The sequence below is a fragment of the Myiozetetes cayanensis genome, unplaced genomic scaffold (assembly GCF_022539395.1).
Source record: "Myiozetetes cayanensis isolate MyiCay16 unplaced genomic scaffold, myiCay2020 scf14, whole genome shotgun sequence".
Taxonomy (NCBI): Eukaryota; Metazoa; Chordata; class Aves; order Passeriformes; family Tyrannidae; genus Myiozetetes; species Myiozetetes cayanensis.
Window position 1 is genome coordinate 19,488,752 of NW_026087048.1, and position 25,866 is coordinate 19,514,617.

Consider the following 25,866-nt stretch of genomic DNA (forward strand, 5'->3'; position numbering starts at 1 on the left):
CTTACAGAGACACTGATTTGGAAGGTTGAGATTTGCTCATACTTTGGGGGTTTTTTTCAGTTTCTAAGCAGGTTTGTGCCCGTTTCACCCTGGGTGATGCTGCTGCAGCTTTGTGTGATGTTCCTGGGTGGTGTTCTGGGATAAATGAATCGTGGAATGGTTGGGATTGGAAGGGATCAAAAAGATCATCTCATTCCAACCCCCTGCCATGGGCAGGGACACCTTCCACTGTCCCAGGTTGCTCCAGCCTGGCCTTGGACACTTCCAGGGATGCAGGGGCAGCCACAGCTTCTCTGGGCAACCTGTGCCAGGGCCTGCCCACCCTCCCAGCCAGCAATTCCTTCCTAATCCATTGGATCTGCTGTGCCACGATTGGATTGTTGATTATTTCACAGAGCAAAGAGTGAGGAGATTGAGGATTAAAAAGGGAGGAGGGAGAGGAAGGGGCTCCTGGAGGCAGAAGCCACATCAGGTTTGTAGGAACAGGGGCTCTTCCAGAGGGTTTTCCAGGTTGCTGCTCGTGCCCTGCCTGTGCAAAGCTGATCTCTGTGCAGTTTTCCAGCTGGCTCCAGAGAGAACCTGCTGAGTGTTCTCCTGAGTCCCAGATACCCTTTATGGATCTCACCGAGGCTGCTGAGACAGAGGTGGAATAAGATCAATAGTAACTGCTGCGGGTCCAATGGTTTTAATCAGCCTGAAGTCAGAGAGCTGGGGAGGTTTTTGCTGGTGTAGGGAAGCTGAGTTTTCCTGGGCCCTGTTTTCCCTGCCAGGCTGTCTCTGGGAGCGTGTCCTTGGCACCCAGCCCGGAATGTGGGCACTGAGCACGTGATGGAGATGTTGACTTGGAGCACCGGGAGACCTTCCCCACAGCTCACCAATTCTGCCACAACCCCTGCACTTTCATGCATTTGTTAAATAAGAGTTGTTTTTTTAAAGCACGTCGGGTGTTGCAGGGGGGAATTGTTACACTGGGTTTATTTGAATAACTCACGCTTTGTGACACCAGAAATGAGGTGGGACCCTGTGTAAGTTAAAGCACTGCTATGAAGGCAAAATAAGGCTTTTTAAGGGCAAGTGATCCGAAAGTCCAAGTAGGAAAAACTGAAGTAAAAAACCAAACTTTCAGGTCCTGCTTCAGCCTCTCCTGTTGAATTTCAGTAGTCGGCCGTGGGGAGGCAAATGATGCGAACGAATTCGTCGTATTTTATTGTTCCATTCGGCCCAATGTTGGCTTCTTTCAGCAGGTCATCGACTGAGGAAGAGCAAAAAGGAAGAGGTAAGTCTGACTGGCATTTATTTGGGGTGTCCTGATCTTCCAAAGGAAGAGCAGCAAGGCAGGGGTTGGGTTTTCAGGCATTTTTATCAGAAATAATAATTTCTGGGATTGGGGTGGGGGGTGTGCCAGCCAGGTGAGAGTTTTAAACTAGTGTTATTAACACTGATTTTGAATTCCATGTCTAACTTTCCAGAGCAGAGTAGTCCATCTCTTTGAGTTCCATATGGAAAAGCCTCACAAATTCAGTCTAAATCAGCTTTTTGGTAAGAATTGGTTGATTTGACTTGAATTGCAAACCTGTCCCTGTTCAAATCCTGCCATGGGCAGGGACACCTTCCACCAGCCCAGGTTGCTCCAAACCCCGTCCAACCTGGCCTTGGACACTTCCAGGGATCCAGGGGCAGCCACAGCTTGTCTGGGCAACCTGTGCCAGTGCAAAGAAGGTCTTGATCATCTTCACCTTCCAATTCCTTCCTCTTGTGCCCCTTGGAGGCAAATTTCTGACAAACTGGACAGGTTTGGGGTGTTACAAGTTTTTTACTTTCCCGTCTCCTGCTGGCACAGGCCCTTCCCCATCCCAGGTGTGACTGCAGAGGAAAATCAGGGAATAAGAAGATGGGGAGGGTCTGATCCATGTCTGAATTGCAAAATACCTTCCTCCTCAGAAAGCTTCTCCCCCAGCCTGGTGAGCTTTGCCCTCAGCTCTGCCACAGAGATGACTCCTCTCCTCTGCCTGTCGATCATGGCCAGCGCTGTCAGGATTTCCCTCTCGGGCTCCTCCTGCTTCATCTGCCTGTACATGATGTTCAGGAAGGTGGAGAAATCCAGCTCTGCATTCCTGTCTGCAGAAGGAAGAGGAGGTTCTTCAGGAATGGCTCAGTTTCGTGGTGTGTATTCAGAATTAAGCATCCCCCTCCTCTTCCCCCCAGTTCCCCTTCCTGGGCTTTCTTTTCCCTTTTGCTGCCCCTGGTCTGGATCAGGTTGGGCCACTACTGGGGCCTTTCTGTCCTAAGCTGGGGCTTTCTCCTGTCTTAAAATCCCATTTCTAGCTTTGCTAAACTTGTGCTCTGAACTTGCACCCAGAACTTTGAACCCACCCCACCTTATCTCATAATTCATCCTTAGTCTTTGTGATTTAAATTTATTCCCCCATATCTGCAGAGAAGTATCTTTCTGTGCTTTTTCACTCTGCTGGTTGGACTGGACAGTTTCCCATTCTCAAAATCCCCATCCATATGTTTGTCTCCCACTGTTTTGGAAGATTTTGGGGGGTTTTGATGTCACTGTTTTGATCCATGGGCTGGATTATGTTCAATTAGCACATCACCACATGCTAAAATAAACAGGGTTTGGTGACTGGCTCTTGGTTGTGCTGGTTCACCAGGGAGTGGATGTTACTCCTGGGCTCCAGGCAGCCTCCTGAACCCCCCCAAAAATGAATTTTTCCAACCCTAATCCGCGTTTTTTGGCTGCCCCTGCCCTGTGCTCACCGATCCTGTGCAGGTGGAGGTGTCTCTGCACCTCTCCCGGGGTCGGGCTGGCTCCCAGGCACCTCATCACTGCCAGCAGGTCCGAGGCCTTTATCTTCCCTTTTTGTTTCTTGTCATACAGGGAAAAACATTCCTTGAACTCTAATTAAAAACCAAAACTCGGTTAGGCCGGGTAGGATCACACTGAGCTGCTCCCGCTGCCTGGCTGGCCCTGGCAGGATTCCAGCAGGGATACGGTGTCGGCTCCGGGTGTCTCCTTGCGGGGAGGGGGATGGACAGCGGGGCAGGACCCCGGGGAAAGAGCCAAGGGCAATTAAACCCCGGGCTCGGGGACGGCCGAGCTAATTGGGGTCCTTCAGCCCAACGGGGGGGGATGCTGGAAGTGGGGCCAGGCTTTCGAAGCTGGAGGATGTTGTTTAAAAAAGGGCTTTTCTCTGCCTTCCTGGGGGCGGGAGAGGGGGGTGAAAAGGCTGGGGGTGCTGGGGGTGGAGGGTGCCGGCTCTGCAGCATCTCCCTCTCCCCTTCCCCCTCGAGCCCGGGCTTCCCAGTTTCCCAGTAACAAAGCCAGGCTGGGAGCTGACCTAGATAAGGCTGCTCCCATTCCCTTCTCCTCGTCAGGCTCAACACTGACAGCGAGTTGTGCTGCCCAGGGAACATCAGCCTGTTCTGGTGCCACCCCCCTCCTCATCCTCTGTGCCCCCAGCCCTCCCCGCAGGGTGTGTGGGGTGCCAGGGCCCCTGGGTGCCCGTGGGTGCCCCGTGGGTGCCCCTGGGTGTCCCCTGGGTGCCCGTGGGTGCCCCTGGGTGCCGTGGCCTCCCCTGCCCTGGCGCCTCCTCCCTCCAATCCCGCAGAGCTGCTGAGCCCCAGGGCCCTGCAGATTAACAGATTTGCAATAATACTCTTATTTCAGCTTTTCCTCTGCCGTTCCCGGAGCAAACCCAGTCCCAGGCCGGGCTCCCCTTTCCCAGGGAAGCCGCAGTGCCTCACAGTGGGAATTTGTACCCCCTGCACCCCCTAATTCCTCCTCCTCCTCCCTTGCTGCCATCACACCTCAAACCTCCAGAACTGCAAAGGGGCACCTGGAATATCCCCTGATCCCTGACCCCTGATGTGTTCCTAGGACTGGTTACTCTCTGCTGGTCCCTGTGCAACCCCGCGTGAGGTCTGTGGGTGCTTTTAGGGGGCCCCAAACAAGAAAACCTGTGGGAATTTTCCTGTTTCCAGAGCAAACAGATCCCTGGAGAGCTGGGAGGAGGCCAAGGAGGGGGAGCACAAGCCCAGAATGAGCCTCTTTGGGGGAAATGCCATTTTTATATCTATAAACACCGATTTGTTAAGCTGATCTTGCTCATTAAAACCCCCGACGAGAACAGAACGGTACGTACCATTAATTTGATCCTGGGACAGAAACTTTGCCTGGAGAGGGAAGGGGGAGAAAAGAGACAAAAAAAAAAAAAACCCAATCAGCTTTAAAATCTGGCTGAGGGGAGCAGAGGGAGGGATTTGTGCGGGCTGAAGCGCTGCACTCACCATGATTTTGGGGCCGATCCGGGTGTTGTCGCTGCCCGTCGGGCTCGGAGGCGGCGGCTGCCACTTTTCTCCTCGATTAAAGGGCTAAAGTCCTGCAGCCCCGGGGTGGAGGCGGCCCGGCTGTAATAAATACCCGCTGCTATGGCTACGAGACCTGATCCCTGCCTGGATCCCTCTGCAGGCGCCGCTCCTGCTCTCCCTCCAGCGGGAAAAAGGGCTCTGCCCACCCTGCCCCAAGGCCAGGACCCCTCCCGGGGGGTTTGGGGGGTGGTCACCCCCCAGAGCTGCACACCTTGGTGCTGGGACTGGCTGGGGAAGGGAGAGGGGGACTTCCAGCTCTGCAGGGCACTGCCGGGGGGTTGTGGGCACAAAAAAGGGGTCGTTCAGGTGGGCACCGCTGGTGATGTCCCTGTGCCCTCCCGGGGAATGGGGGGGTCGGGTCTGGATGTGCCCCTTAAACTCAGCAGAGCTGGGATGTTGCAAACAGGCTGAGAAGGGGTATTTGAGGTGGTTTAAGAGCTCTTTACTCTCTGAATTTTTATTTTTTAGCATTTAAGGACGAGCATGGGGTGAAGCAGCTGGTGCCAGGCCCAAGGACAAGATATTTAGTGACCATTGTAACATGGACTGGACCCTTCCCAGGGCAGAGCCTGCTCTGTCACAGTGACACACCCAAGGCCCTGAACTGTGGAGGGGGGAAGATTCTCCCCTCCAAGGGAAGAACGTGAGTCACTCAGCTGTTACCAAATGTTTTTATTCTGTTTTGCTGGAAGCTTTTTTGTGCCACTTGGGCTGTGTCACCCAGGGCTCTGACACAAATGGGACAGGCCTGAACCAGCCAGGGATGTGGCTGGAGCTGCAGGAGCTCCATCCCCTGGGGCTGGAGCAGGAGCTGCTGCTGGTGATGCTCAGGGATCTCCCCCTCCCTGATGCTCAGGTTGGGTTGTTTGTGGGGAATTGGCCCCTCCTGCACCAGGTCTGAGCTCCAGAGTGAGGGTTTGACCCTGGGAGAGGCAGAGCCACCTGCAGATCCTGGGCAGGGCAGCTCAGCCCCTTCCTGGCACGTTTGCCCATCTGGGAGCAGCGTGGGAGGAGCGGATTCATCTCCCTGTGCCAACAGACTTCCTGGCACACCACTCCCCTTGCAGGCTGGGCTGCTCTGTGGGGTGACAGTGGTGCTGTGGGGGCTCACCACGGGCTGGGATGCTGCCCCTGCTCTGATACAGGAGGGATCTGGTGCTGTCCCATAAGTCCAGCATGGACCTGAGCTGTGGAATTGTGAGGAAGACACCCCAACCCCAACCCTGCCTTTGAAGAGCTACATTGAACCCCTTTTTTTTGGGAGGGTGAATCCCCCCTCCCCAGCCAGGTCCAGTTATCACACACCACCCCCTGCAGCCAAGGTTGGTCAGGAATTTATTGGAAATACATTAAATCTACATTAGAAAAACTAGAATTTTTTTCTTCTTCTTCTTTTCAAATCACTCTAAAATATCAAAACTTATAAACTTTCCTTTGCTGCGTGGAGGTTGTTCATGTGCAGGGTGTAAAACGCCCAGGGCTCAGGGATATAAATCACTCCAGGGTATTTCTTCCTGAGAATTTTGTCATTCCACAGCCAGGCCACCCAGCCAGCGATGAGGAGCAGGGTGATGATGAAGGAGTAGAAGAGGAAGAGCCCGTTGCTGTCCAGGACAAGTCCCTTCCTTTTTTGGTGCATCACTAAAGCCATCATGGCAAAGAAAGTGAAGATGTAGAGGATGAAGATCTGCCCCTCTGTCACCAGGTACCTGCAGAGGTCAAAGTCCTGTTAGTGATGCCAGGAGGGAGGTCTGAGGGAGGGCAGCACTCGCAGCCTTAGGGATGAGCATCTCCCCTTTTCCCTGCTCCACATCCCCACAGAGCTGCTCCTGCCGCCTGCCTGGGTTTTGTGACTCTCCTTAGGGATTTAACACCTGGGCTTTGGGAAGAGCAGGGATAAAGGAATGTCCCAACATCCAGAGGCCGAAGGGGCTGCGAATTTCAACGAGATTTAATTTGATTTTCCAGCCCTGCAGAGCGGAAGCTGCAGCAAGTGCTGCCCTGGGGGACAGAGAACTCTGCCTGGGGCATTCCCTGGGGCATTCCCTGGGATATTCCCTCTTCATCCCTGCCCATCCCTCATGGCCAGAAGCCTCTTACCAGTAGTAGAGGCTGCTGGGGCCCATCAGGAGCAGGGCAGCCACTGGCATCCTGCTCTCCTCCGCCACAGGGGTGAAGCAGCCCGTGAAATATATGAACAGGATCAGGAAAAAAGGGATGTACCTGCATAGAGAAACAACTCCCATCAGTGGGATGACCCTGGGGAGCGTTTAAGCCCCTCCTAAATCCAAACCAAGCACGGGGGCAGTTCCTGTGCTGAGCCTGGGAATTCATTTGGTGGAAGAGCAGAAGTGGAATCTCTTGCTCTGGGATTCCTGCTGTGTCCACAGGGCTGGTGGTGCCTGCTGAGGGGCTGTTCCTGTCCTGGCTGCTCCCAGTGCCCCTGCAGGTAATGAGAATTCCCAGTCTCGGGCAGGAAAAGCCCAATTTGGCTGATTAGGGCTCAAGTGCTCCTTGAACAATTCCCTTTGTTCCATTCCCAGGCTCTGAGAGCCTCGTGGGGTGTCCCAGCTGAGCTGCAGGAAAGCAGGATGTGCACCAGGATTTCAATAACCCCACAGAGCCCCTTTTTTTTTTTTTTTTAATTTAGAAGAATGGGATTTTTTTTTGCTTCACAGCACTCAAGGAACAGCAAATAAACCAGGGAAGCCTGATGGGGAGAGATTTCCCTCTGCTCTGAGCAATCCCAGGATTATCTGGCAGCAGGTAAAGGGACAGAAAGGCCTCCCTGGGGTCTCTGGGTTGGGGTGCTTGGGGGTCAAACCCCCGAGGAGCCCAAAGGGGGGTGGTCTGTCCACCTGGACATCCTGGGGAAGGATGAGCTGTTCCCTTTGCCTGCCCAGCAACTGCCACATCCCAGAAATACCCCTGAGAGAGGGATAAAGTGGGATTTTCCAAGGGTGAGCTCCCCTGTAATCACCCTGGCCACGAGAACATTATCCCCAGCCAGCTCTCATCAGCTGCACTCTGGGTTCTGTTCCACACTCACCACATGGAATGACCCAAATATTCGTCATAGTAGTAGAGCAGCTCAAAGGAATCAATCTGCAACACAACACAGGGAGGGATTTAGCAGGGACAGAGGGACGGGGGCCGTGAAATCAGAACAGGCAGTTCATGTATTTCATATTTCATTCCTGCAAAACTCATCCTCTCTGCCAACACCCACGAAGTGTGTTATAAATCCTCCTTACCAGTGTCTCTGGCTTGAGGTTCTTGATGATGGGGTTCTCCCTGACAGACAGGTGGTGCTGGTACCCGCTGAAGATCAGGCGGTGGTTCACCGAGTCCCCCACCAGGTGGATGCTGGCCCCCATCACAAACGTGATGATGCTCACGTAGATCATGGACCTGGGCAGGGTCTTGGGGGACCTCTCGATGAGCTGAAACCACAGGGGGAGTGTTGGACAGCGAGGAGGCACCAGCAGGGACACCCCAGTTCTGCCCTGTCCGTGCCCTGGTGCCTCTGGCAGAGCACCCCGAGCAGCTTCTCCCCCAGGAACGAGCAAAGGTGATCAGTGGGAAGCCAAAAGGCAGCGGTTTTCTCGGGCTCAGGAGCAGATCTCCAAGGCTGGCTGTGCCCTCCAGTGGCAGGGAGAGCCTCCAGCACACTCAGCTCAGCACACACCTCCCTCCCCTGCCTGAGAGACTTCAGAATTCCCCACTGGATCATTTTCCAAGGGCTCTTGTTGAACTGTTTGTTGTTGTTTTTGTTTTGTTTTTTTTTTTTTACCAGACTCTCCTCCCTGTGCATTTTCCTCTGAGGAATAAGCTGTGTTTAAGCCCATTTCTGGAAATATCTGATCCCCAGCAAAAACCAGTTGAGGCAACTTTTTGGGCAGCAGTTTCAGTGCTGAGCTCTCCCCGAGCCATCCCCAGGCCTGTGGAGGCCACGTGGGGCTGACTCAGAGTCTGGGCAAGCTCCTGCAGGCCTGGCTGGCCACAGGGAGCAGGAGCTCTGGGAAGGAGCTCCACGCTCAGCCTGCAGGGCAGGGAACACCTGGAAAGGCAAATCCCAGCTCCAGTGGCTCAGGCTCTGGAGGAGACACCAAGTGTGGGGCAGCATCATCCCAGTGCCAGGATCAGCCAGGGCCACCTCCACCTCCCCCTCCCCGCTGCCAAATCAGCTTTGCAGCCCTCCCCAAACAGGGAAAAGCTCCTTATTTGTATTTAATTTTGAGGCTTAACTTTCCCTTTCCCTGTAACTGCTGCACGAACGTCACAGGAGTCACAGAGGACAAGGAGAGCACAAGGTCCAGGAGGGCCCTGGTCTGATGGGAAAGGTCCAGGAGAGCCCTGGTCTGATGGGAAAGGTCCAGGAGGGCTCTGGTCTGATGGGAAAGGACAGTGGGACACGTCCTTGGAGGGCACACAGCAAAGGAGGCACACCCTGAATAACAAGTGGAATTTTTCTGTGCTGCCAGGGAAGTCCAAGACAGCAAATTTTACCCTGATGAGCCCCCAGCCTGCAAAAATCAGCTCTGAGGGGTCACACTGAACCTCAGAGCTTTCACATTCAAAGAACAGGCTCCCCAATGTTCCTTTTTTGGCTAAACCAGCATTTACAATTTCACAGACAGACTCAGGAGAGAGAGATTGAGAGAATCATTTACATCTTAGGACATAATTCAATTTCTAGCTAATGAAGGTTAAAATATATTTCTAATTGCTTCCTCATATCTTCTGGCTGCTAAGTATTTATATTTAATAATTTCTAATGACCCCACAGTCTTTAACCTCCTAAATGGTTTCTGTGATCCAGTGGTTGGCAGCTGGAGCAAGATAAATTCCAGCTAAAGACACAACTCTAACGTTGGAGAGCAAGTGTAATTAAACTCTGAGCAATTTAGAAAATGTACTGTAGTTGCAGCTGTCTCACAAGGTCTTTTAAGTCAAGGATGGATGTTGTCTTAAAAATATGCTTTGGGGAGAGGGGCTCTGACCCCTCCTGGAACCAGAATTCCTGGGGGAAGTGATTTGCTTTGTCTGTGCAGGAATTTGAGGAGCACTGAGGTGGTCACTGCTTTGCTCTTTAAAAAGTGCCATCACAAATTCTTCCTGGAGGGGCAAACTTTAACCTACAGCAGGACTGGGAATCTGGGAAAACCAACCATCCCAGAAAAAATCCTGACCTTTACAAAACTGCATTTTTTGGCCCTGTTTTTACAATAGTAAGGAAAGTTTCCCACCTTTCCCACCCCCCCCCTTCCCCAGGGTTACCTTTAGCAGAAGAAATGGTGTGATAACATTGTAAGCCATGTGGAAATAATCTCCAGCACTCGGTTTGTTCAGAGGGAACCACTCCAGAGGAAGGATTATCTGAGGACAGGGGGGAAAAGAAGCACATCAGCATCTCCTCACAGCCCCACCACCAGGTGAAAGACAGGGAGGGAGAAAATCTTGGGAATGCTGCTGGTTTTTAATGGTCATTTGACTTCAGGGAGCTGTCAGTAACCAGGCTGGGCAGCTCTTCTCGCAGTGAATATCCCAAAAAGCCCAGCTGGAAGGGGGTGCTCAGTGCACAGCTCAGGGTTCACTATCGGTGCCTGTGGGGCCAAGGAAGGAATTTGGGAATGCTGCAGCAGTGGATCTCCCTTAACCCTCTGCCACGTCCAGGTGGAGGAATGTCTAGTGGAATATTCCATTTGAGGGGAATGGCCACCTGTGTCCTGCTCCAGCTGGAGAGCAGGAGCTCCAGGCTCTGGAGATACAGGCAAGGCAGGGGAAGAGCAGCAGGAACCTCCCCAGTCCCTTCTGTTATGGAAACATGATGTTGTGGGATAGATAACGTGGAACAGCCTCCCCAGGTCCCTCCTGTTGTGAAAACATTAAGCTGTGGGAGAGATGACACAGAGCAAGTTCCCCAGGAGACCTTCCCCAGGACCCTCGATCCCACTTGCACCAGGACATCCCCGGGATGCTCTGGGGAACAGCTCCCTTTGGAGCAGGACACAGCCCAGGGGGACCATCCCCCCCCCCAGGAAAGTGGAGGCCTGTGCCCCCCCGGCTCACCATGGCGATGGGGCGCCCGAAGTCCAGCACCCAGTTCTGCAGAGTGAAGTAGAACCACAGGTCCAGGTGGAACGGGGACGTCTTGAAGGTGTCCTCGCCCTTCACTGCCCCGTGCCTGGAGGGACAGAGGGACGGGGTCAGCCTGAGCCCCTCCATCCCCACACCGATCCTGCGCTTCCCTGGCTGCCAGAGCATCACCAGGCTTTGGGATCTCTGGAGTAACAAAGTTGAGCAGGAGGAGGCAGGACGGGAAGGCCAAAAGCTGTTACTGTTGCTGGCCCATCCCTGTGGGAAGACTCTTCCTGGCCGAGAAGCGGCACAAAATCAAGGTGAAAAGTGCTGAATTAAGTGCAACTATTTTTAACTCTTACATGACAAAGCAAAATCCCAACTCCCACGGCACCCAATGCAGCAATTCCTGGTGGTATTCCAGCACCGGGCTGCTGTGGATGCACTATCACCTTCATCTCCCGCTCTGAAGATCCTCCTCTGCCTCTGCAGAGCGAGGCCTCATCCAACCCTGCTGAAGTCCTTCCATGAAATGACCCTCCAGCACCTCTGGACCGTCACCTCCCCACGGGAAAAGGGGAGGAATCGCTCTCCTGGTGCCGAGACCGGAACGGCACCACCCGGATCAGCCTCGAGCTTGTGCCACCTGAGCCCACGGTCCAGAGTGGGAAAGGTGTCCCTGTCCACGGCAGGGGCGTGGGACGAGATGATCTTTAAGGTCCCTTCCAGCCCAAACCACGCCGTGATGATTCCATGAAAGCCGGTGGATGGAGGATGAGGATGGTGGTACCCAGGATGAGCCGCTGTGCCCTGGAGGAGCTGGGAATGCTGCGGCTCCCTGGAAAAGGCTTCCCAGGTAAGCCAGGGTGCCCTGGGCAAGGCTGAAGAGGGGAATCCTACCCGAGGCTGGGGGATCCCGACCCTCCGGGATGGCCGGGATGCCCTGAACCCCCGCAGCATCCCGGCCGGGGCGGTGGGATCCGGGATGGGGCTGGATGGCGCTGGGGCGTCCTGGGGGGCTCGGAGATGGATAACCCGGGGTGATCGCATGGAGGGGGGGAGGACCCCAGGGATGTGGGAGGGTTTTTCCCGTTCCCAAACCCGTCCCCAGTCTCACCTGCCCGGGAAGAGCGTCCCGGCGGGCGGGGGGGAGCCCGGGGCCGCGGCCGGGAACGGCCTGCGCCGCGCCGAGCCCTGCATGAGCCCGGCCCGGGGGGTGCGGGAGCCGGCGGCGGTGCCAGCCCCGCTGCCCGAGCCCGTCCCGCTCCCAGCCCGGCCGGGCCGAGCGGCGGCTGCGCGGGGGCGGCCCCGGCACCGCCCCGACGGGGCGGGCTCCGCTGCGCTCCGCGGCTCTATCGCCCTCCCCGGGGCCGCGGGGCCATGTGCGGTGCTTCGGGAGGCGGCGAAAGGAGCGGGGCGATGTTTAACCCCTTATTTGATGGGTTATTAGATGCTCCGCGGCTCTGCCCGCCCTCCCCGGGGCCGCGGGGCCATGTGCGATGGTTCGGGAGGCGGCGAAAGGAACTGGGCGATGTTTAACCCCTTATTTGATGGGTGGGTGCCAGGCTCGGGGCGCTGATGGGCCCAGCCCCCAGAGCGGGCTCCGAGGTGGGAAAAGGCTGGCAGGGAGTAGCAGCTCGTTCCGTGCCACCAGCGCATCCCTCTCAGCCCGAGGTCTGATGGAAGTGAGGGGATGGAGCTCAGCGTGGGCATGGCTTGGATTTGCCACGGGCAAATCCCTGCCTGTGTCCCCACTTCGCTGTGTCCCTCAGGGAATAAAGCAAACGGGCAGGATTAGCCTGGTAGGCCATGGGATGTGGATTCCACGCTCTGTTCCCTCTTCCCAGTTTTGACTGGATAAATGCCACCAGGCTGGGATGACGCAGGGGCTCTGGGAGTGTGAGGCAGGGAAGGATTTGCTCCCTTTGGGACTAAGTTTGTACTCCCTGGGATTTGGACTTTGGGGTCTAAATGGGGGGTGCATCCACACCTGAAACAAGCAGAGTTCAGGTACAGCTTAAGGAGAGCAGGCATTTAATGGGCAAAGTGGGTTTGTAGAATTCCAGAACGGTTTGGGTTGGAAGGGACCTTGAAGATCATCCAGGTCCACCCCATTCCACTATCCCATGTTGCTCTAGCCTGGCCTTGGACACTTCCAGGGATCCAGGGGCAGCCACTGCTTCTCTGGGCAAGCTGTGCCAGGGCCTGCCCACCCTCCCAGGGAAGAAGGTTTGATGCACTGGAGCCCTTTGGCTTTTGCTCCTGGGCAGCTCCAGGACTCTGGGGTGGGCACGGAGGAGCTCAGGGATCACACAGGCTCTGGCACCCCTGGGATGGGCTCTGGGCTGGGAGCATTTTGTGACCACACTGGCATGTCCTGCCTCTGTTCCCTGGGGTGTGCTCAGCTGGGTGGTGACTGGGGCAGTCACTGGGGAGAATTCCTTTCACAGAGAGTCGTGAGGAGCGCAGGGAGCTGGACCCAGCGGAGCTGCTGAGGCTCCCAGGAGCTGCAGAGCAGAGATCTCGGACTCTCTGCTCAGAGGTGCTTCCTCAAGGGCTCCTCTCCACATCATTCCTGCTCACTCAGAGTGGCACCCGGAGAGAAATATCCTTGAGAAGTGGAGGAGCTCACTGAGGTAACAGAGATGAATTCCACTTAATCTTACTCTGAACCCTTCTTGTCCCGCTGTGCCTGACACATGTTCGTGGCTCTGAGGAGCTGACCCTCCTTGACTGGACAGCCCTGGCTGTGTCCCCTTGGCTCTCCAGAGGCTCTGCCAGCCCCCCCTGCTGCCATCCATAATGCACAGCCCACACAGAGCACCAGCTCGGGTTGCAAGGCTTTGAATTAACTATTAATAGGGCTGAGAGCGGATCCCCCCGAGCACAAAGGCCCGGCAGACGGTGCTCGGGGTGGGATCAGCTCACTGCCCGTCTCGAGTGGCTGCTCCTGGCCTGGGCACCTCCCAGGGGTGTGGGGAGAGGAGCTGGCAGAGGCCAGGAGAGGCCCTGGTTAAGCTGATATGGCACACTGAGGCTGGGGATGGCATCCCCAAGGCCAAGAAGGTCCTGTGTGTGCCAAGGCTTGGTGGGGCTGAGGCGATGGGAGCTGCTGGTCCTGTCCTGAAAACAAACAGTGAAGTGAACCAGAGGAAAGCAGTCCCAGCCCAGCCCAACCCAACCTGCCCACCTCAGCTGAACCAGTCCAGCCCAACTGAACCCAGTCCAACCAACCCATCCCAACTGAACCCGGCCCAGCCAGCCCAACCCGGCCCAGCTGAGCTCAGCCCAGTCTAACCCATCCAGTCCAACCAACCCATCCCAGCTGAACCCAGCACAACCCAGCCCAGTCCAACCAACTGAATCCAACTGAACCAGATCCAACCCAACCCAACCCAGTCCGACCAACTCATCCCAACTGAACCCAGCCCAACCCTACCCAGCCCAACTGAACCAGCACCAGCCCAGCTCAGCTGAACCCAGCCCAAGCAAACCAGGGCCAGCCTGGGGCCAGTCTGAGCATGGAGGGCAGGGATGGGCAGCCCCAGGGCCGGGTGGGCAGCACTGCAGGTTCTGGGGAGGGAACAGAGCTCAGCCTGGAGAAAAGGAGGCTCAGGGGGGACCTTTTGGCTCCCTGACAGGAGGGGGGATCCAGGGGGGTTGGGCTCTGCTCCCAGGGAACAGGAACAGGAGGAGAGGGAACGGCCTCCGACTGTGCCAGGGGAGGGGCAGGTTGGACATGAGGAGGAATTTAACCCTGGAGAGGGTGGTCAGGCCTTGGCAGGGGCTGCCCAGGGAGGTTTGGAGTGCCCAGCCCTGGAGGTGTCCAGGGCAGGCCTGGAGTGGCACTCAGAGCTCTGGGCTGGGGACAAGGTGGGGATGGGCACAGGGTGGACTTGGAGGTCTTTTCGAAGCAAACCCGATTCTACAGTGGCAGCGTGGATTAAAAGTCGAGGGGGCAACACGTGCGGATCAATAGCTGTGTGTAATTCTGCTTTATCGATCGCTGTGGCGCTTGGGGACGTGGGTTGGTGTGATGGCCTTGGCAGTGCTGGGGCAGCAGCTGGACTGGATGGTCTGGGGGGGCTTTTACAAGCCAGATGATTCTGTGACTCTGTGACTCTTTAAATCTGTGGTTCTTTAACTCCGTGTCTCCGTATTTCCGTGATTTTTAACCCCGTGGCTCCGCAGTGCCGCGCCGGCCCCGCCGCGGCCCGGAACGCGCAGTCCGAGGCGCGGTTGCCGGTCGGGGCCGGGCGCCGCTTCCCGTTTCCGCCGCGCTGCGGGGCGGGCGGGGCGGCCGCGGGGCCCGGGCGGGGAGCGGGCCCCGAGCGCGGAGCGGGCCCGGGAGTCCCGGCAGTGTCTGCGGCCATCCCGGCGCTCCCGGGGTTCGCGGCCATCCCGGCGGTTCGCGTCCCGCCGGGGCTGGCGCGGCGCGGGGCGCGGGGGGCCCCGGGGCGGCCGCATGTGCGGCCCTTGGGGCGGCGCAGGACGGAGCGGGCCGGGGAGCCCCGGGGCGGGCGGCGGGGCCGCGCGGGGGCCCAGGCGGCCATGGAGGGGCTGGCGGGGTACGTGTACAAGGCGGCCAGCGAGGGCAGGGTGCTCACCTTGGCCGCGCTGCTGCTCAACCGCTCCGAGAGCGACATCAAGTACCTGCTGGGCTACGTGAGCCAGCACGGCGGGCAGCGCTCCACGCCGCTCATCATCGCCGCCAGGAACGGCCACGCCAAGGTGGTGCGGCTGCTGCTCGAGCACTACCGCGTGCAGACACAGCAGACCGGCACCGTCCGCTTCGACGGGTACGTACCGGCCTCGGGAACGCGCCGGGAATGCGCTGGGAATGCACGGGGAATGCACTGGGAATGCACGGGGAATGCACTGGGAACCACCAGGCACAGAGCAGGAATACACCGGGAATGCACCGGGAACGGGAACACACCGAAAATGCACCGGGCACACACCAGGAACACACTGGGAATGCATTGGGAATGCACTGGGAACCACCAGGAACGCACTGGGAACCACCAGGGACACACTGGGAATACACTGGGAGTGCACTGGCAACCACCAGGCACAGAGCAGGAATACACCGGGAACGCACCGGGAACGGGAACACACCGAAAATGCACCGGGCACACACCAGGAACACACTGGGAATGCACTGGGAACCACCAGGAACACACTGGGAATGCATTGGGAATGCACTGGGAACCACCAGGCACAGAGCAGGAATACACCGGGAAAGGGAACACAGTGGGAATACACCGAAAATGCACCGGGCACACACCAGGAACACACTGGGAATACGCTGGGAATGCACTGGGAACACACCAGGAACACACTGGGAATACATTGGGAATGCACTGGGAACCACCAGGAACACACTGGGAATACACTGGGAGTGCACTGGGAACCACCAGGCACAGAGCAGGAATACACCGGGAACGCACTGAGAGCGTACAGGGAACACATCAGGAACACACTGGAAGCACGCTGGGAACGGGCACAGGCACTGGGCAGACACGGGGCACACACCGGGAAGGGGCCCGGGGGGCCCAGCAGACACGCCACGGGTGGGGGTCGTGGGTGGGTCATTGGGAGGTGCCTGTGCCCACCCTGGGGTGCCGGCGAGCCCCTCCTGTGCGCTGGGTACAGCTGTGCCAAGGGGCAGTGCCCGGCAGCCGGCACGGCCAGCCCTGCCCTGGGCACCACTGGAAAGTGTCACCGGGGCAGGGAGGGCACTGTCCCGCTCTGCTCTGCCCTGGGGCGGCCTCACCTGCAATTTTGGGGCAGTCTGGGGGGACACAGTGTAAGGAAGGTATTGAGCCTTTAGAGAGGGTCCAGTGGAGGTGGTGAAGGGTCTTGAGAGGCGGCTGAGGGCACTGGGTGTGTTCAGCTGGAGAAGAGGAGACTGAGGGGGGATCTCAGCAATGCTTGTAAATATCTCCAGTGGCTAAAACCAAAACTAAACCACATCAAGTTCCACCTCCACATGAGGAAGAACTTCCCTTGGAGGGTGGCAGAGCACTGGGAGGGCATGGAGCCTCCCTCCCTGGAGACATTCCAAACCCACCTGTTCCCAGGTCACCTGCTCTGGGTGATCCTGCCTTGGCAATGGGTTGGGATGGATGATCTCCAGAGGTTCCAGCTGCTCTGGGATTCTGTGGTTAAAATGCTTGTGTGGTTGGAGATCCCACCTGATGCTTTGTGAGCCAGAAATGCCTTTGCTCTTCTGGAATTCCCCACCTGAAGCCAGGACAGGATGACGTTCCCCACAGCCCCGTGTTCTCTCTTGCTGAGCTAAAATGGCCTTTCTGTGACATTGTTTGGCGCTGCAGGTGACAGCAGGCATTGGGTTGGGGCAGGGTGGTGCTTGGACACCTGGAGCTGGATCAGGGTTAACCTGGAGCTGGATCAGGGCTGGATCAGGGTGGTACCTGCACACCGGGACCCACCCCTTTGTTTACCCAGATCGAAGGGTTTTCAGTGTCCAGCCCAGACATCCCAAGCAACATCCCTTCCTCACTGCTGGTAGCCATCATATGGGATGGCCAGGAGGAGAATGTGACATTTTAGGGTGGGAAGGGAGGGACGAGGGTGCCAGGCCCTCAGCTGGGACCCACCAGGACAGAGGTGGGGATGTCCAGGTCCCCAGGTGCTGTGGTGCCGTGGCATGAGGGAGGAGGAGCGTTGTTTTTAATACCTTCCAGAGTGCTCATCAAGCTCTCACCTTCCTGTCAGCGTCAGACGTGAGGCTGAGTAATGGAGAAGGTGTCTGGAAGAGCTTCAGGAGCTGCAGGTGGCTGGCACAGGGAGAGGAGCTCAGGGCAGACACCGAGCGAGGGTCCCCGCTGGGCTCTTGCGTCTGCTCCAGCTTGAGTTACACCTGAGCAGCTCCACCTGGCCCAGGAGAGCCTGGCTCAGTCCTTGCACAGGGAATGAAGCAGGAGGAACCCACTTCCCTGGGTGGTTTGTTTTTCTTTTTTTTCTTCCTTTTCCCTGATTCCAGCCCTTGTTTTTTCCAAGCAGGAGAATTCCTGGGCTGAAGTTTGCCCCAAATCCCGCTGAAGGAAGGGAGGGCTGCTGCTGACAGGCAGCAGATGCTGTGCTGCTGAATTTGTGCCTCCCTGGGGTGGTGATGCGGTGCCAGAGCCTCTGCCTGGCGCAGATTAAAGGAGGTGTTGTCTGAGGCACAGTGGGTGCAGTGGCAGAGGAGGAGGGCCATGTGATCCCGCGGGAATGTCGGGCCTCAGATAAGGTGGCACAGCAGCTCCCCGTGTTGGGGCTCCAGCTTTTCACTTGGAGCCACAGTGCACCAGCAAATTACCTCGTGTTCATTAGCAAATCCTATCCCCTGCTTTCCTGGTTTAATGTAGAAGTATTTTAATGGGATTATTTACTAAATAAGGAATTTTGCACTGTGAGTTCCCTCTGCAGGCCAGAGAGCTCTTGCACAGCCTCTGCAGTGTTGTCTGGAGGTGCTGGTTTACAAACAGCCACAGCCATTCCTGGGGAGCTCTGAGAGCTTCACCAAATGATAAAAATCACTGTTAAAGTGAAAATTAACCCAGTGCCTTACAAAATTTTAACTCTGGGTAACGTGACTGGGCATATGGAACTATTTGTCCCTCCTCGGTGATTTGGGACAGTGCCTTGAGCATTTATTAACTGTGCTGTGAATGCTGCCTGCTTTTCTACATTTGAATCCTACTTCAAAACCCAGGGAATGGGAAGGGCATCACCCTTTATGTTTGGAGTTACACTGTGCTGGGCTGGGGAGTGAAGACAGTGACCTGTCCCCTCATTTCCCGGGGCCAGCGAGGCCACGATGTGACGCAGCTCTCCTGAACTTCTGCTTTTTAAGTTTTATTCTCTTCCTGGAGTTCCATTTGTGTAACTGCTGGGCTGGTTTAAGGCACAGGCTCTGGAATAAGGAGGAGCAGTGGAAGCAGTGGCAGTTTTGCAACTCAGGGAGAGAGAAGAGGGAAGTGATAAGACATTTTGAAGCCAGCTTTGCTGCCAGGGCCGGTGTTTGTGTGTCTGTACCGTTGTTCATGTCTGTGTGTGGTTTTTTATGTCAATACATCCATTTTAAGTTTTCTGTTGTTCTTTAATGTCTCAGTTTGTGGCCCAAGGCATCAAAGTGATAATTTTTGTAACTCTCCTTCCCAATTCTTGTAACTCTTCTTCCCAGATCTCCCCAGGCCGAGGGCTGGCGCTTGTAGGTGGCACCTTCAGAGCAGCCTGGGAAGTCCTAGTGGAAATGTGACCACATCCCTCGGCTGCTTTGAAGCTTCACCTTCCAGCGCTCCTTCCCTGGGGAGGTCTGGGTGCTCAGTCCCATTCTTTGCCCTTGAGTTACTTCGGGTCCAGGTGGGACGGCTGTAAAATGCGTGTCACCGGCTGGGTGCGTGCCCGCCCGCGGGATGGGCTGCCCTGCTTTGGGGAGGGCACCGTTCTAACCGCCTGTCCTCGCCTTTGCAGCTTTGTCATCGATGGCGCCACGGCGCTGTGGTGCGCGGCGGGCGCCGGCCACTTCGAGGTGGTGAAGCTGCTGGTGAGCCACGGCGCCAACGTGAACCACACCACGGTGACCAACTCCACCCCGCTGCGCGCCGCCTGCTTCGACGGCAGGCTGGACATCGTCAAGTACCTGGTGGAGAACAACGCCAACATCAGCATCGCCAACAAGTACGACAACACCTGCCTGATGATCGCGGCCTACAAGGGCCACACGGACGTGGTGCGGTACCTGCTGGAGCAGCGCGCCGACCCCAACGCCAAGGCCCACTGCGGCGCCACCGCCCTGCACTTCGCGGCCGAGGCCGGGCACCTGGAGATCGTCCGGGAGCTGGTCAAGTGGAAGGCGGCCATGATGGTCAACGGCCACGGGATGACCCCGCTCAAGGTGGCCGCCGAGAGCTGCAAGGCCGACGTGGTGGAGCTGCTGCTGGCCCACGCCGACTGCGACAGGAGGAGCAGGATCGAGGCGCTGGAGCTCCTGGGCGCCTCGTTCGCCAACGACAGAGAGAACTATGATATATTGAAGACTTACCACTATTTATATTTAGCCATGCTGGAGAGGTACCGGGACAGCGAGAGCGTCATCGAGAAAGAGGTTCTTCCCCAGATCGAGGCCTACGGGAACAGGACTGAGTGCAGGACCCCTCAGGAATTAGAGTCCATCAGGCAGGACAGAGATGCCCTACACATGGAAGGCCTCATTGTGCGCGAGAGAATTCTGGGCTCGGACAATATCGACGTTTCTCACCCCATCATTTACCGGGGGGCGGTTTACGCGGATAACATGGAGTTTGAGCAGTGCATCAAGCTGTGGCTCCATGCCTTGCACCTAAGGCAGAAGGGCAACAGGAACACCCATAAGGACCTCCTGAGGTTCGCTCAGGTCTTCTCCCAGATGATCCACTTGAACGAGCCCGTCAAGGCCAAGGACATCGAGAGCGTCCTGCGGTGCAGCGTCCTGGAGATAGAACAGGGCATGTCCCGCATCAAAACCACGCAGGACTCCGACATCCACACGGCCGTGGACAACTACGAGTGCAACATCTTCACCTTCCTCTACCTGGTCTGCATCTCCACCAAGACCCAGTGCAGCGAGGAGGACCAGTCGCGCATCAACAAGCAGATCTACAACCTGATCCACCTGGACCCCCGCACGCGGGACGGCTCCAGCCTGCTGCACCACGCCGTCAACTCGGGCACGCCGGTGGACGACTTCCACACCAACGACGTGTGCAGCTTCCCCAACGCCCTGGTCACCAAGCTGCTGCTGGACTGCGGGGCCGACGTCAACGCCGTGGACAACGAGGGCAACAGCCCCCTGCACATCATCGTCCAGTACCACCGGCCCATCAGCGACTTCTTGACGTTGCACTCCATCATCATCAGCCTGGTGGAGGCCGGTGCCCACACGGACATGACCAACAAGCAGAAGAAAACCCCTCTGGATAAAAGCACGACCGGGGTGTCCGAAATACTCCTTAAAACTCAAATGAAGCTGAGTCTCAAGTGCCTGGCTGCCCGCGCCGTGCGGATCTACAACATCAGCTACCAAAACCAGATCCCCAGGACTCTGGAGGAGTTTGTCAAGTTCCACTAGGCCGTGTCCAACCTTTCGTGGTGGTGCTACCCCGGGACAACACCAGACAGCGGAATACACGCGTGTACATGAAGTTGTTTTGTTCCATTCCTTTGCTTTTGGGTTCCTCTGGATTCAGTCTGCAGCCTCGGTTCTCGTGCAGATCTTTGGAAAAGAGGGGGGGTGGAGAGAAAAAAAAAAAAAAAAAAAGAAAAAGCCACATCATTTTCCTGTAGTCGAATCTGATGTTTTGAGATTTTGGTCGTTTCTTTTGATTGAAAGAAAGATTTTATAAACAAAATGAAAAGAATCCCCATGTAACTCGTGTAGAATGTTTTTGTTCCCAGCCCACATCTCCACTCGCCATTTGCAGATTTTAAAAACTCCTTGGAGCGAGGTGGGAAAGAAAAATTGCAAATTCTGTGGTAGTTGGTTGAAAGTGAAGTCTCAACACCCAGAGCAGCTCAGTGCTCTCATACCTCACCATCTCTTTATGCCTTTCAGTTCATGCTGAAGATGTTGGTAACGTTTTAAAGTTTCATTTCATTCTGAATTAAATTTTGAACGGCAGTTATCAACAGCTACAGACCTGGGGGATGCTCTGTTAGGAAATACAGGTTTAAATTCAGCTCTGACATGCTTTTCTAATGGTAGTTGATGCATCAAGCTCTTCATTTACTCTTACTGCAGTAAGCATTGAGTAACTTTTGAACTAAAAGCTTGCACACTGACCGAAAACACCCGGAATCATCGTTTCTTTTTCTCTAGCTGCGTTGCTCATTATATACAGATCATGCATGGATACCTAGAAAATGGATGGGGTATTTGTGTTTGTGTGTGTCCCAACATTTCAAAATGCTTTAAACTCGTTTTCTGTTTGTCTTTTCAATGATCAACACAGCACCTTTTTTTTTTTCTTTTTTTTTTTTTTTTTCTGACTGGGAGTACGTCCAGCTGCACTCTCGGATTCCAAACGCTGTACCTTCCTAACGGAGCAGTCTGTGTCGCCAAAGAGAGTCTTCCTTGAGACTGGCTTTTCCAAGGAGCGTGGAGAGTCTGTGCCTCCCTGAATTGGACTTGAGGATTTTTTCGTGGGTTTTTACTCCTTTCATTAGGGAAAAAAAAAAATCTCTATTATAAACACTGATTTTTACAAAATTGCCCTATCATAAAAGTCTTTTATGATAAGCAACTGATTGTACAATGACGCTGTTGCTCGAGAACGTGCTTCTCCTTGGTGGAAGTTGCAGATGCTCCGGCAGTAAAATGTCACTTGTTTTGACAGGCTACTGAAAACTCTGGTTCTTTTAAACGCAGCTTTTTAACTGTCAGACGATGAAAGAATGTTCTGTAGGGTCTTTTTTTAAACAAACAATCTGGGTAGAAACTTTGAGGCGAGATTTGGGCACACGTTTCTATTTGTATTACAAAGAAATAAACATTGAATGTGGAATCAGCTGGGAGCTCTTCATTTTCGTCTGGTGGGGGGAGTGCTGGGGGTTGTGGCTCAGAGGGAAAAGCTTTAGGAGCAGGTTTAGGACAGGGTGTGCAGAGAAACTGTGGCTGCCCCATGCCTGGAAGTGATGATTGGATGGGGCTTGGAGATACCAGGGCTGGTGGAAGATGCCATTTTTCTGGGCTGCAGCAAAGTCCATCACAGCCCAGCACCTTCCCTCTCCTGAGTCTGGAATTTTCTTTTCCAAGCATTAAAAGCTGAGGGATTGCCCTTGCTCTTCGTGGCAGTTATTTTAGCCCCAGATACAACTCCTTGCACCCCCCCAGGTGCTCCTTTTCCTGGGGAAAGCAGCGCAGGGAGGGAGTGACGTCCCCTCTGCCGGGAGGGGGAGGATTTATTTTATGTTATTTATGGATCTGGGAGCTGCTCTGGGAGAGCGGATTGGCCTTTAAAAATAACCCCAGCTCAGCTGAGCGCGGCCCACGCTGGGCAGGGGCTGAGAGCAGGGGCTGTGCAGAGAGATCCGGGCCTGTCTGTGTAGGCAGAGGCTGTTTGACAGGCACAGACACTCACAAACATATATGTATGTGCACACAGGTGTACAGAACACACACAAACACGTATGGATGTACAGACAGGTGTACAGACACACACAATAACACATATGTATGTACACACAGGTGTACATAATGCACACAATAACACGTATGTATGTACAGACAGGTGTACATAACACACTAACACGTATGGATGTACACACAGGTGTACAGACACACACAAACACATGTATGAACACAGGTGTACAGACACACACAATAACACATCTGTATTTACAGACAGGTGTACAGACACACAATAACACGTGTGCATGAACACACAGGTGTACAGACAAACACGTGTGTATGAATGCACAGGTGTACAGAACACACACGTGTGCACAGATGTAAACATGTACATGTATACACCTATATACACAGGTATGTACACACATGTATAACACATGCACATATATGGGTGTATATACACATATTTAAACACACATTTACATACAAAATATAAATACATATATGTACATATACGTGTACACACATATATCCACGTATATATATGCACTTTATATGTACATATACATATATATATACACACACATATGAATATGTGCACATATATGTACACACACACACAGAGTGATCCCAGCACAGCATCCCCAGTGGCCACTGGGAGGCTGGAAATGCTCTGGCTCACACAAACACACAGACAGACAGCCACAGATGCGAACTGCCACACAGATAGATACATATATATATAAAATAAATAACGAAAAATGAAATAATAAATTTATATACGTGTAAACGCACGTGGACAAACCCTCAATTTGATGCACCAAATTGCCTGTGAGCATGGTTTCCCAGGAGATTTATATACATATATACACACACATATATATTTACCTATAATATATTTAAACATTTTATATATGCAATTCATAATATATATTTTAATATAAAATATATTAATATATATTTTAGATATAAATTATATATGTATATTATAAATAAATATATAACATAAAATATATATGAATATAATTATACATAATAAATATATAAAATTATATATATTTCTATATATCTCATACATATTATCTAGTTATGTAAATATATAGACTTTATATATAAATTATACATGTATATTATAAACTGTATATAATATATATAATATATGTATAATATATTTTTATATATTATATATACAAATAATATATATATTTTATAGATGAAAATAATAATATATATTTGTATATTATATTTCTATGTGAATTATATATGTATATTATAAAGTATATATTTTAAATACATAACTTTATATAAATAATATATAATGATTATAATAATACATAATAAATATATAAATATATAAAAAAATAAAATATATAAAAGCTATATGAATTTCTGTATAATACATATCTATATATATTACCTAGTTACATAAATATGTAGATTTTTCTATAGATATAAATTATATGTATATTATAAACTATAATATATATTTATGATTATTATGATTTTATATATGTTATTCATAATATATATTTTTATTATATAATATATAACATATATAGATTTTTATAGACATACAATTATACAATTATATAGAATAAATATATAACTATATAAATCTTGTCTATCTCGCATTGGCCTTTTAAGCAAGCGTGGGTTGAGCCCTTCTCAAATCTTCGTTCCCAAAGCCCAACCAGGATGAAGATGATAATCTATATCTCATATATATTACCTAGTTATATAAAGATATAGATTTTCTATATATATATGAATTCTACATGTATATTATAAACTCTATAATTAATATATATTATATATACATTTAAATAGATTTTCTATATGTAATTAATAATATATATTTATATATTTTATATATATTTAGATTTTATATAAATATGTATATTACAAATCATATAGAATAAATATATAACTTTATATAAATAATATATAGTTAATCTAATAAGTAATACATAATAAATATATAAAATAAAATCTATAAAATTATATGTATTTCTATATTATATATCTGATATCTATTACCTAGTTATAGAAATATATAGATTTTCTATATATATATAAATTATACATGTATATTATAAACTATTATATATTATATTATATATTTATCTATAATATTTTAAAAAATTTTATATATGTAATTGATAATATATTTATATATTTAATATTTTATATTTATATTTTCTATATTTCTATATAAATTATATATGTATATTTAAAATTATATCGATTAAATATATATATATATATAGATAATATGTGGTGAATATATATATGTATATAATAATGCATAATAAATACATAAAATAAAACATATAAAAATTATATCTATTTCTATATAATATATATCCCATATATAATATCTAGTTATAGAAATATATAGATTTTCTCTACATATAAATTATACATGTATATTCTTAACTGTATATAATTTACATATGTAATATATATTTATCCATATTTAGATAGATTTTATATATGTAATTCATAATATATCTTTATATAAAAGTTATATGTATTTCTGTATATCTCATATATATTATCTGGTTATAGAAATATATAGATTTTCTATACATATATAAATTATACATGTATATTCTAAACTGTCTGGAATATATATAATATATATTTATCTATAATATATTGAGATTTATACATGTATAAATTATATATACATAATATATGTATATGTAATAGATTTTTATATATAATATAATATATATAGAAAATCTATATATAAATTATATGTGTGTTATAAATGATATAGATTAAACATATAACTTCATATAAATAATATATAATGAATATAATAATTATATATTAATATATAAATATATATTCTATATATATAATATATAAATATAAATATATTTCTATATAATATCTATCTCAACATGACTTGTCTATCTCGCATTGGCCTTTTTATTCATCAGAGTGCTCGTAGCAAGCGTGGGTAGAGCCCTTCTCAAATCTTCATTCACAAAGCCCAGCCAGGATGATGATGATAACATATATATATCTCATATATATTACCTAGTTATATAACTTTTCTCTCTCTATATATGAATTCTACATGTATATTATAAACTCTATAATTTTTATATATAATATATATTTCTATTTAAATAGATTTTCTATTTCTAATTAATAATATATATTTCGATATATTTTATATATAATATATATGTATATTATAAATTATATTGATTAAATATATATAACTCTATAAATAATATATGATGAATATAATAGGTATATAATAATACATAATAAAT

General features: G+C 51.2%; 4 protein-coding genes across 4 annotated transcripts in view; 2 read left to right on the forward strand and 2 right to left on the reverse strand.

Moving 5' to 3' along the window:
- Nucleotides 1-25,866, forward strand: part of MAP2K5 (mitogen-activated protein kinase kinase 5) — a 255,429-nt gene that overhangs the window by 209,037 nt on the left and 20,526 nt on the right. The window lies entirely within an intron of this gene.
- CALML4 (calmodulin like 4) lies at nucleotides 958-4,469 on the reverse strand. Its single transcript, XM_050309567.1, has 5 exons — nucleotides 4,297-4,469; nucleotides 4,152-4,182; nucleotides 2,767-2,907; nucleotides 1,930-2,118; nucleotides 958-1,252 (listed from the first exon to the last, which is right to left on the reverse strand). The coding sequence occupies exons 1-5, from the start codon at nucleotides 4,297-4,299 to the stop codon at nucleotides 1,155-1,157; spliced, it is 462 nt and encodes a 153-aa protein (XP_050165524.1). The 5' UTR covers nucleotides 4,300-4,469; the 3' UTR covers nucleotides 958-1,154.
- Nucleotides 5,696-11,731, reverse strand: CLN6 (CLN6 transmembrane ER protein). The gene is made up of 7 exons (XM_050309561.1): nucleotides 11,576-11,731; nucleotides 10,450-10,564; nucleotides 9,658-9,756; nucleotides 7,632-7,820; nucleotides 7,427-7,482; nucleotides 6,478-6,600; nucleotides 5,696-6,086 (listed from the first exon to the last, which is right to left on the reverse strand). The coding sequence occupies exons 1-7, from the start codon at nucleotides 11,656-11,658 to the stop codon at nucleotides 5,798-5,800; spliced, it is 954 nt and encodes a 317-aa protein (XP_050165518.1). The 5' UTR covers nucleotides 11,659-11,731; the 3' UTR covers nucleotides 5,696-5,797.
- Nucleotides 14,993-22,013, forward strand: FEM1B (fem-1 homolog B). Its single transcript, XM_050309541.1, has 2 exons — nucleotides 14,993-15,257; nucleotides 18,943-22,013. The coding sequence occupies exons 1-2, from the start codon at nucleotides 15,010-15,012 to the stop codon at nucleotides 20,576-20,578; spliced, it is 1,884 nt and encodes a 627-aa protein (XP_050165498.1). The 5' UTR covers nucleotides 14,993-15,009; the 3' UTR covers nucleotides 20,579-22,013.

Bases quoted from the DNA above. Each gene is read 5' to 3' on its own strand.
- CLN6 (XM_050309561.1), bottom strand. From the start codon at position 11,658: ATGCAGGGCTCGGCGCGGCGCAGGCCGTTCCCGGCCGCGGCCCCGGGC. The intron at 9,757-10,449 runs GTGAGCCGGGGG...CCCTGTCCTCAG, and splicing joins TCGGGCGCCCCATCGCCATG to ATAATCCTTCCTCTGGAGTG. The intron at 6,601-7,426 runs GTGAGTGTGGAA...TTCTCTATGCAG, and splicing joins TATTTGGGTCATTCCATGTG to GTACATCCCTTTTTTCCTGA.
- FEM1B (XM_050309541.1), top strand. From the start codon at position 15,010: ATGGAGGGGCTGGCGGGGTACGTGTACAAGGCGGCCAGCGAGGGCAGG. The intron at 15,258-18,942 runs GTACGTACCGGC...TCGCCTTTGCAG, and splicing joins GGCACCGTCCGCTTCGACGG to CTTTGTCATCGATGGCGCCA.
- CALML4 (XM_050309567.1), bottom strand. The intron at 2,119-2,766 runs GTGAGCACAGGG...TTCCTTCTGCAG, and splicing joins CCTCCACCTGCACAGGATCG to ACAGGAATGCAGAGCTGGAT. The intron at 1,253-1,929 runs GTATTTTGCAAT...GCTCTTCCTCAG, and splicing joins GAAGCTTTCTGAGGAGGAAG to TCGATGACCTGCTGAAAGAA.